Source organism: Brassica napus, chromosome C8 (genome assembly GCF_020379485.1).
Source record: "Brassica napus cultivar Da-Ae chromosome C8, Da-Ae, whole genome shotgun sequence".
NCBI classification, from domain to species: Eukaryota; Viridiplantae; Streptophyta; class Magnoliopsida; order Brassicales; family Brassicaceae; genus Brassica; species Brassica napus.
This window is the reverse complement of record NC_063451.1, coordinates 14,187,604-14,199,549: the sequence shown is the minus strand read 5'-3', so window position 1 is coordinate 14,199,549 and position 11,946 is coordinate 14,187,604. Positions and strand designations below refer to the sequence as shown.

Sequence of the window (11,946 nt, the reverse complement as noted above, 5' to 3'; positions counted from 1 at the left end):
TTGGATCAGTCCAACACCATGCATTCTCATCTCCGGAACTCCCTCCTTCGGATCTCGGTCAAATAGTCTCTTGTTTTGTCTCGATCGGAGTTATCGTTGAAACTTTACGATAAAAACGACGAAGACTTATTTTTTTGTATAAAGTTTGGATCGATCGTACAAAACGATAACGGTTAACTTAACACCATTGTTGTCTTGGCTATACGATTGATTTACGTTATTTCGTTAAACCGACGTCGTACTAAAGGCAATTCTTCCGAAAGAAATCGTAAAAACGTTTTAGTCGAAAACGACCCAGAGGGTCTAAAACGCGGCAAAAGCCCGCTTACATTTTTTTACGAGAATCGGTCCAAAGTCACTATGGTGGTTTATCGAATATTCGCGAAAAGAGATAAATGTCAAGTTTCAAAGGATAATCATGAAGATCGGGTAAATGGAATATTTCGGCGAGAAGATATACTCGACCCAAGGGCAGAAAAATAAAAGCCCAAATCGACCTAGGAGGAGTATATAAGGGACGCGAAGGCGAGAGGCGCAAGGACGGTTTTTTTTTAGACTCTTAGACCTCTCTGCACTTCGAAAGTTCAGGCATTATTCTCGACATGTTGTGTTTCTATGACTTGCACTCAATCACTAGACGAACTCGCACAGGCAGTTCAATCTCTTGTTCCACTCTTTCAACTGAACTACGTTCGGCTTGATCTTCGAAAGGGGTATGTAGGCAGCCTTTCATAAGGTTCAGTCCGAAAATCAACAAAACCGTTTTTCATGTCTTTTTCGTTTGTTGATATCAAGCTGCGACTCAACTAGGTTTTTAAGGCTTTAGGTGGCTAGAACTAGGTAACTCGCCGACATCTCTTGCAGCCAAAGCTTTTCTAATCTTTTATAATGATCGCAACGCTCTTAGGCGGATTCGAAATAAGATCTACTTTTTCTCTATAATTTTTTTGTTGTCTTTTCATTTTTTCTATATTTATTTGTCACTTGTCGTTGGCTCTTGCAGAGAATCCGGGACCTCAGGGAAAGTTAGGGTTTCTTGACTTTCCTCCAATCACGGAAATAGACGGTGTGAATTTCGGTTCCCACATATATAATGTTTCCTTACTAAAGTATGATTTCATAAATCTCAGACTTTTTTAACAATTGATAATTATGCTATTTCAAATTAGTATGAAAACATTTTCAGACGTTCTACAACCGACATTTTTACCTGTTTTATGAGGAGCAACCCAAACATCTTGGAGTAGAAGTATTAATAAACTTTTGGTAAACCACTGGACCAAGGGGATTCCACAAACGTCAGACTTTACCACAGCTATATTTAATTAAGAAAAAGGGAAACATCATGTATGGATATTTCAAATAATTACCATATATTTTTAATTAAACTTTAAATGAAATGGCACTATGGTAAATATTTATCAAACTAAGGAGACCTAAAAAAAAATTATTTTAATAGCATTGATCTAGTGAAATGGAGATATATAAAAAGTATGTTGCACAATTAGACTGGTCAGTAATTTACAAAGACTGCATGGATGTAATAGCGATGTTAAGAGATCCAGAGACATTGGCTGAATTTCTCAACTGAACTGGAAGAGATACAAAGACTGAAGAAAAGATTCCATGCTTCCAGGATTTGTCATATTCCAAGCTTAGGAGACAAAATAGAACTGCATATTTTTAGTTAAGATAAGTAGATTTTGTCACAGTAACCTTTGTTTTGTTGGTTGTTCTATTTTGGTCTTGTTACCCAGACAACTTCAAAGTTAAAAAATAGAATGGCTATTTGACATAAAAAAATAAAGCCGATCCTAAACTGATGTAAAAAATGATCTTATACCGAACCTTAAACAGATTAACAAAAACTAAAAACCAAAAATTAACAAAGGAAAATACTAATTATTGGAGAGCTATCAGCATCGACACGCCAAATGATCTTCACCCAGAAGAGCCAAAGTAGTTCAACGAACATTCTGGGACTTAAACCTAGGTGGCTAGGTCTTTGGTGTGTGACATATTAACTTTAACGAAAACACCAAAAGTAGTTTAATGCCCAAAATATTCTTTGGGAGCTTTTCCAACTGGGCATGCACAGAGCGAGCAAATATTCAAAGTTGAAGCTGATGAAAGTGAATGTAATCAAGATCCCACCCAAATACAACCTGTTAGATGCTTCTTTATTTAACGGTTTCAATAATGTACCTGAGCAGAAGACGTTTTACGCATCAGATGGAGAAGGCTAGCGACGACTGCTTTCTTCTTTCGATCAACTCCGCCAATTCATCTTGCATTTCCGATGCCATCGTCATATGTGCTTTGGCCTGTTCTATTTTCAAAATTTAGACAACTTGTAAATAAAAGTATATCGTCACTGCTCTCTCTCTACTTTAGAATACTCTCATATTTTCCCAATAACTAATATCTATAAAATTGACACCCATCGCATTAACACCGGTTTTCTATCAAAAACACCTCTGGCTTGTTTTCAAGTACATATATTAGAGTATAGACATTACTACAATCTTTAATACCTTATATAACCTTTTTTTTGAACGACTAATGCATTAATTTCATAAAGAGTTTTACATGCAGTTGAAGAAGTTTAGCAGAGCCTTCTTAGCAAGGTTGTCCGCTGCAACATTGTCTTTGCGAGAAATAAACGAGAAAACAGAGGTGGAGAGATAACAAGTTAAGTTGTGGATGTCCTGAAGGATTCCATAAAGTCCCTTGATTTGGTATCTTCCGTTGATTGTCCTGATTTTGCGATGTTGATATGGCCATGACCTCGAGCTTGTAAGAGTGCTTCACGGATGGCAAAGCGCCTCTGCCATGATTGGAGAGCTCACCCATTCTTCTGTTCCACTTCCTTGTCGAAACGGCTTCCCATTGACATCATAGAAGATCCAAGCAATTCCAGCCGTTTTTGTCTCCTCCTTCCAGGCTGCATCCGTGTTGATGATGATGGTTGATGTTGGTTGTATCTCCGGGTCTGTCTGAAGTTCTATTGCTCGGTGTACCTCTTGTTGTGCTTGTTGCCATTCTCTAGCGTCAGTGATTGCTTTTGTCAGTGTGGCCCTTCCATCGAATTCTCTGTTCTGGAAGATCCTCTGGTTCCTAGTTAACCATATGGTCCAAACAATCCATGGGAACAAGGAGACGAGGTGTACGCCAGTTGGAGGCAAGTTTACTAGCTTGCGCGATGCTTGCAGCGCTGATGTGAAATTTGTTGTTCCTAGAGTGGCTTGTACATTTGAAAATGGTGCAGCCTCCCAGACTGATGTCGCAAACTGACATGAGATGAATAGATGATCCACTGTTTCTTGTAGTCCGCAGAAGACACACTTCGTATATAACCTATGGTATACAAAAGAATTATAATATTGGACCTTTAAGACGAGAGAACACAATTTCATTGCTGGATCCAGTAAATGATATATTAGCCAACCCATTTCACATTCTAAGGCTCTATCCTACTGAGTAAGTTCCCCTAACACAATACAGATTTCTGTTCGGTAAATTTCTCATGTGATCTTCAAATTGACATTCTCCAGAGATCTCAATATGTATATTAAATTCTTCCTTTTCCTTTTCTTCTGCTGCTTGTTCGGTTTCGGTTTTAACAACAATAGAATGTCCAGTAGAATGTGACCTCCAAAACCGCAAATTTGGCTCTTTCATTCGCCTTTCATAGTTTTCGATATCGTCTGTTTGATCTAAATTAATACCGATAGTAGTAGTCGTAGGATGCTCCTCGTGAACGATGGTTGTCAAAGGGTCGCGGGACAAACGCTCTTCATGGCTTTCAGATGTAACTAAGTCAACTTCAGGAATAGCCGGCTGCTTTTCTTGTGAACATCAAGCTCGCATCGGTACACCGGGCAAGTCTTGTGTGACTCAAACCAAAGATCAATGCAAATTGTGTGAAAGAAGTGATTACAAGTAGAAATGAGCCTCATGGTATCATCATCCATAAAGTCTATCAAACAAATAGAACACTGATCCATCCCACGATCTTTCACCGAATATGGAAACTCAGGGAACGATTGAATGATCTTGGAGCCAAGGCCAGCATGTTCAGGGGGAATAGAAGGTTGGATTAGGTTACTGGGACGGTTTCGGTTTCTAAGGTTGTTCCAAATATTTAAGAGTTTTTTGAGAAAAGATCCACAGAAGAAGAAGGAGAAGAAACCGGTGAGAATGATGAGAAGGCCACCGGTCAAATAAATTGTGACCGGCGTTGAAACGAGATTGCGGACTGGTTTGATATTGTTTGTTTCGGTCGTGGGCATAGACATGTTGAAGACTGTGGAGTTAAAACGGTCGTATTAGAAATATTGTGATTGGTTTCGTAGATTGCTTGAGGAATAAGAAAAGGGTTCGTTCTTAGGTTGCGTGTGGGAAAGGTAATGTCAGTGGGGAAGAGAGAAACAAGGAGAAAGGTAAAGTATTTGTTGTAACTTTTGAGCGAGTCTTCGGTGAGAAATGTGTGTTTTATTTACGACCAATTAAATAAAATTTTAATTTGTAACTTTACAGAATTCTAGAAATTCGTTAAAATAGAAACTCGACATAAGAAATTTTTGGTCTGTTAACTTTTCTCTTTTATCTTTGTTTATATAGATTCCATAGATCTTGAAGATCTATTTGATAGAGTCATGAAAATTATGATTTTTGCAAATTTTACTTTTAATTTGTTAGCTTAATAAGTTGTAAGGAACATATTCACAAACTAATTATTATATTTATAAGACAAACTTTAAATTTGTTAGATGAGTAAGTTGTAGTTACATAATAATTACATAAAATCGATAGGCTCATAATCTAGTGTTATAAAGTGAACTAGGTGGTAATCCGCACCTTGTGCGGGATGAGAATATAAAAAAATGGCATTTATATTTTACTTCATTATTTCAACTTTATATGTTGGTTACATTCTTATATTAGGTTTGTATTATTTGAGTTGTGAATTTGTTATATATAACATATTATTGGGTCTTATCTAAAATAAAAATGGTGGCATTTTATATGGATATTTAAAATTTTAAAAGAAACTACGAGCTAATTAGATAATAACATTATTTGAAATATTAATTGTCCAAATTTAAGCCTTATAGTTCGTTAATGGGATAGAATATATTATTATTTTATGCACATAATCAGATCTTACCAAATTACACTCTTCTAAATACGTAAAGTTCGAAATTAACGTGCACACAAAATTTAACATTTAAATTAAATAGACCACCGTATTTAATATATTCCATATTTTAAAAATAAAAATACTATTGATTTTTTAAAGATTACCCTGAAATTCGTGAGATTTCTATCATTACAAAAAACATAATAAAAACTCGTTAAAAAGCAATCTTTTTTTTGTCAACCAAAAAACAATCTTTCTTTATACCTTTCTTTTTGCATATATTTTGATTTCTATTGTTCATTAAGAAAAACTTTACAGCTAAAGTTTATATGTTAATGGAATAGATATATAGGAGGTTAAAACACTCATTGCTATGAACTTGGTTAAGGATTCAAAATTATATAACACGAACAATTGCTCAAAATATCAGCAATATTCGAAAATATTCAATTAGACTAATGTAACAATGAACAATAATGAAGATCAGTTATATTTTCAATACATGAATCATAGTGATCATAGTTATACATCACGAACAATAGTCACAAATAAAATGAATATATACTCTTTTTCAAATATCTTAAAAATATATCTAAAATGTTTTAGTGTTATTCGCAAGTGTCTTTAACAGAGTGTGTGTAAACTCTACACAACAAAACTTGAAATGCTTATGATATGATTTAGTTAGAACACAGTAGACAATTGACCTTGATGTGTAGTTCATTAACATAAATTTTGATGGTGCATTGCGCATTATACCACATACCATCAAGGTTAATAATTTTTAGTGATTTAGTTTAGTATTATAGATAAATGAATGAACAAAAAAAATTATATTGACTAAGAAATCCATAATTGCATATAACCCTAAAATCACGCCAAAAATCCATAATTGATCGCATATTTAATCAAAATTTTGACCATAGCGATTTAACATCTTATGTTACTATCACATATGTCACGATTGATCAATCAGTGCGAAGATTATCCTCTAAAATTGGAAAGAATACAATAGACTTCCCATAATTGAAATACCACAAACACGAAAGTCAATCATTCCAAAAATATTTGATTGACAAATTTCATGACCAACTTTCATTAATCTTTTGAATTGGAGCATTCAATATTTAACATCGAGATTTACTCCATTAAGAAAATATAGCTTAATCAAGCTCCAATGACAGCGTTTTTTCCGATTCATTCAAATATATCATGGACTATATGTTTCATTTTCGAGTAATATCTTCGTATTGTATCTAAGTGTTTATAATCAGAATAAAAATACGATTATATTGTTGATGTGATCGAGTATATACAACTATTATGCTAACATATTACTAATAATATATTACTAATAATAACTAACTAATATACAACAACACAGAGACGAATCGCACAACATAGTATATCATTTTGGTTTTGGTTTATTCAGCATAGTATATTATATAACATAAATTAGAAAAATTATATAATATGATGGTCAATGACATAATATTATCTCGAGTTGATAGGGATGTTAAAAAGTATTGATATAACTTAACATGGCATATAAATTATATTATCTATAGAGTTCACATTTTATACAATAGTATCCTGACATGAATGTATAAAAAGTTTCAATATTCTAAATTTAGTGAACACGTTCATGAAGTGAGACTATATATTTTTGGCAAGATGCTTAGAATAAATGATTAGAATAAATGCTTAGAATCAAGATGCATAAAATGAAACATATATTATATGTTTTTGGTAATAGCATGACATGTAATTAGTCTAGGTCAAAAAGGGTTATTTAAAAAAAAGTTGTAAGGTGGAATGTTGTGCTGACACCTAGGAAATGACAAAGTTATGAATCATACATGGGATATAGGTTTATTTATAAAAGTGCTTCTCAAATATTAAGAAGGGGATTACATAATGAACAGAGGGTGCCTAACTCTTGCAGCTCGCAGTGGAGACTGAAGTGCTGGCTGCGGATGCGGAATAACCAGTAATAACCGCGCAAACGCAATAGTATTCATCTTCCATCGCCCTGATTTAGTTACGAAGTAAATTTTATGAACGAATCATATCGAAAAGAACCTAATATGATTTAGAGGATAGATAACTGATGTATACAAATTTTAGTGTATATAAAAAGAAAGTAATAATTGTTTTCAATATTTTTAGTTATTTGAAAAATCCGATGGAAAAAGCGTTTACAGTTTACAAGTTTATGTTTGGTTAACATGCTCAAGTTCAAACATAAACCAGTTAGATACGTTCTGGTATCAAGTACACTAAGAGGTTATGAAGGTGATTCTTGTCTTATTCAATAGAGAGGCAATGCCTTATATACAATTTACAAGTTACGTATGTCGTTAACCTAATTTACAACGACTAACAGATATATACATGGGCCATATCGGCCCAATTATCCATCCCCCTTCTCAAGGTGGAGCGTGGAGATCACAAACGCCTAGCTTGACAAAAAAAGCTTCAGACTCCTTACGTCCCAAGGATTTCGTCATGATATCCGCTAACTAAGATTTCGTAGAAACATGATGTGTAGTAATGAGACCTCGCTTAATGATGTGTCTGATATATGGTGTTTTTGACATTTTGTATATATGTCTTCTAATTGGTTTTCAAGTCTTTATCGATTCTTCCTAGTCCTTTTCGATTCATTACAGGTCTGGAGTTGTACATGAGGGAAGATAGGTCACTTGGAGCAAAAAGGACAGAAAAAGTGCAATTTGGAGGTTTTCACGCAGAGCAGTCCGATTGGTTGTTCCCGATCGAGCGGAGCAATCCGAGTGTCTGTTCCCGCGGCAGAGATTTTTATGGAAACTTCTAATATTTCAGAATTTACCCTAATCATCCCAATTTTATCTCCTGCAGCCGCCAGAGACCTGCAATATATCTTTTCTTATTTTCTATTATTTTACTACGCTGTTTCAGAGACAAGGAACCAGACTTGAGCTTTTGGGAGATTCGTGATTTGAGACTTTGTAAAGGGAGAAGGCTCCATCTCTCTCACCATAGAGAAGATTACCTGGAACCCTCTTTTTATCTCTTTTATTAACATGCAGTACTATTCAGAATTGATCTCTGTGTTTTCTCTTGTTATGACTGAGTAGTCAGTCTTGTTAGCCTAGGGTGTTAGGGTGCTAGATCGCGAGCTGAACATAAATAAGCATATATTGATTGTCTTCATTAATAAATGTCTTAATGCTTGCATTAAACTGGCCGCTTAATGTTAGATCTTAGGCTGAATCGATTCATTAACTGTGTAATAGGTTGCTAGATTTGTCATGAATGAGCATTACATCCCTAATCAGCGAAAGTAGATATTAGGGTGTCTTTTGAACAGATCGGGTCAGTTCTTAATGTTTATCATCGTATCTCAATCCAAACAAGAGTTTTGGTATTGAGATTGATGGATAAAAGGAGAAGCACCACGACAGTGGGCTGATCTTCCCTTGCTACCCGAGTTCTAGACTCGAACTGAAAGAACTTGAATAGTTATTTGGCTCGCATCCTTTGTAACCCGTCCAATCACTCTTTAGCTCGCTTATCATCTTTGAAAAACCCTTTTGTTTAATTGTTACTTGCTTTCTAAGCTTCAATCAACTTTAAAACTCATTCATTGTTTTAGCTAAATTAAGAACTGGTAAGAATAAAGTGTAAACTGGTCCTTTGGAATTGAATCTCAAATACTACATCTACACTGTTAGCTTGCAGTAGAACAAAACACAATTTTAGTGTATCAGCGTCCTAAGCAAGGAAGCAGTCCCTGAAATCACTTGAGGAAGGTATGGATTATTCTTGTCTGCGAGAAGGTCTTGGAGCAAGCACACTAGATATGTTAAACCCAACACATAAGAGTGCACTTACGACGATCTTCAAGGAGATTGGCGATGGAGCTTTGGATTGGAGAGATCGTGTGGCTTGAACCTTGAGTATATTAAACCCAACACCCAGAGCCTAACTTAGGATGCCTCTCTGATCTGCGGCTGGTCGAATGGCACCACAAGATATGATGAAGAATATCTTAATAGACCAGTTTGATCTCGGAATCCACCAAAGATCAAAATGTCCACAAGGAACAAACGAGAAGCACTCTCAAGTAAACACAAAGGTTGACAAAACAAGTCTGATTTATTTATGGCAAAATGAGGCCTTTTTATAGAGTTTAGAGACTTGGGAAATCGAAAATAAAAGAACTAAAAACCAGACATAAAACTCATAAAACAAAGACTTGACTCAATAATGAGTTTGACTAAAACAAAGACTAACTCTTGGCCTTCACACGGTTTTGACTTGATCTTGCACCCCCTTGGACTTCACTTGGTCGAAAATATCTTGAAAGAAACCTTGCTTGTTTCTTCACAAAAGCTAGAAACCTTATAAACCTCATTTCGGCCCAAAAGTAGCCAAAAACAAGTTCAATCGTCCAACAAGCCTCCTTTGGCTTTCCTGAGTGGTCTGGCCCAAGAACATGACTTAGAACTGATAATGGATGGGTTTGGGTCAGTAGAAACCAAAGAAAAACTTAGTGATCCATCGAATGGCCCTTTGTGGATGAATGGGTCGAAAATCATGAAATATCGACTATCTTTCAAGTTAGCTCGTTCCAGGCAAGATTTAGCTCGACTGATCCCTTCCTCATGACTCCTTTGATGAGTGAAGTGTCCACAGTTGGTCCAAGTGAGCTCATGAACCTTAGGAACCATTCCAAACAAAGTTTGCACCATCAAATCGCCCATATCGCCTTGATCGCTGGTTGTACCGGCAGGAAAGATGGTTGGATCGCTTGTCTCGTCCTGGTTGATGGCTGAGATGGTCTGGGTCACATCATTTAATTTCATCACGAATGAAGTGACAATCCTTCCCTACATGCTTCGTGCGTGCGTGATAGACCGGATTCACGGCAAGATTGATGGCTGAGAGACTGTCAGAATAAAGAGAAATGGGAATGCTGTTGTCAATACCAAATGCAGGCAACAAATTATGAATCCAAAATAAGTTCACTGACGGTGTCAGCCATGGTTCAATATTCGGCTTCGGCCGAAGAGCGAGATACTCGATCTTGCTTAGACGTTTTCCAGGACAAAGGAGAGCAACCCAACTGTATAAACCAACCACTGAGAGAAGGGCTTGTGATAGGACACCCCCCCCCCCCCCCCCCCCTCCAGTCAGGATTGCACCAAGCATGAAGAGTCAAAGGAGTGTTCGCACGTAATAAGATTCTTTGACCCGAACTGTTTTTCAAGTAATGAACAACTCTAAGAGCTACTACCCAGTGTTCTGATCGGATTTCCCATGAACTGAGATAGAATATGGATGGGATAAGAGAGCTCTGGTCTAGTCGTACCAAGGTAAATGAGTTTCCTAATCAGACGTCGATAAGAAGTAGCATCAAGAAGCAGTGGCCGTCAGCAAGTGCCAATTTATGGTTCTGTTCGATAGGGAAGGAGACTGGTTTGACTCCTGGCAAGCTTGTTTCCGAAATTATATAGAGTGAATATTTGGTCTAGCAGAGATACATACCAGTCGGGTTTCTTGCTACTTAAATTCCAAGGAAATATCGCAAGACACCAAGATCTTTCATATGGAAGCAAGAGCTCAAGTATGATTTGAATCCGTTAATAAGATTAGTAGAGTTTCTCGTATTGATCAAATCGTCTACATAGACAAGCACTTGAATTATCTTCAGCTCTTTTTCAATTGTGAACAAAGAGTAGTCAGAATTGTTCTGCTGGAAACCATAATCATGTAAAGCTAAAGTAAGCTTCGCGAACCAACAGCGTGGAGCCTGCTTGAGACCGTAAAGTGACTTATGAAGACGACAAACCTTGGACTTGTATTTTGTTCTAAAACCCGGAGGTAACTGCATGTAGACTTCCTCGTCAAGATCACCATGGAGGAAGGCGTTATCCACATCCATTTGGTGTACTGCCCAATCACAAGAGACCACGCGTTGAAGAAAAGCTCGTATGGTAACCATCTTGGCCACAGGAGCAAAGGTTTCGGTGTAATCTACCCCCTTTGTTTGACTATTCCCAAGGACTACTAGACGCGCTTTGTAGCGAGAAAGAGTACCATCTGCATTGAATTTAAGTTGAAAAACCCACTTACAGCCAAGAGCTGTCTTCCCCGGTGGTAACGTCTCGATTTTCCATGTTCCATTTTCTTCGTAGGCTGTGATCTCATCAGTCACAGCTAACCGCCCATTTTCATCAAGAATGTTGACTTTATGGCTTGCTGGTTCATCAGCAGACGTAATGGCAAATACATATGCTTGATAGTTCTCTGAAAACTGTGAACTTGTAATATAATTATCCGGTGGATATGGCGTCGCAGACGGAGAGGGTGCATGAAGTAACATCTTTACATAATCAGCAAGTTTAGTTGGTGGTTTCTTCTGTCTAAATCCACGACCTAACTCTACACTCTCGTTGGCAGTATCAAGACTTGCAGATGCCGTGTGGGAAGGCTGAGATGAGTCAACTATAGTCTAGTTAGTAATTTTTGTAATCCTCACGTTAGGAGATGATGTAGGAGTAGGAAAATTTTCGTCATTTATAGGAGCTGGAGAGATTTCAGGTGTAGCTGTCTGCGATAACTCTTGTTCTGTTAGTAACTCCTCATCATAAAAAAAAAAACAGATCTGGTGGAGACAGTGAGGTAGCTGGAGAAGACGATGAAGATGCAGATGAAAGCTCTTGGAATGGAAATTCGATTTCATTGAAAATCACATCCCGTGAGACAGTGACCACACCAGTTTCAAGATTATAAACTTTCCATCCCTTTTTATTAAA

At 36.7% G+C, this 11,946-nt stretch overlaps 1 protein-coding gene and 1 pseudogene across 1 annotated transcript; both read right to left on the bottom strand.

Annotated features, from left to right (window-relative positions):
- Nucleotides 1–2,807: 2,807 nt before the first annotated feature.
- LOC106447725 lies at nt 2,808–3,416 on the bottom strand. Its single transcript, XM_013889705.1, has one exon. It carries the CDS (start codon nt 3,414–3,416, stop codon nt 2,808–2,810), a length of 609 nt encoding a protein of 202 aa, XP_013745159.1.
- On the bottom strand, nt 2,986–5,631 carry LOC106447727 (annotated as a pseudogene).
- Nucleotides 5,632–11,946: the final 6,315 nt, after the last annotated feature.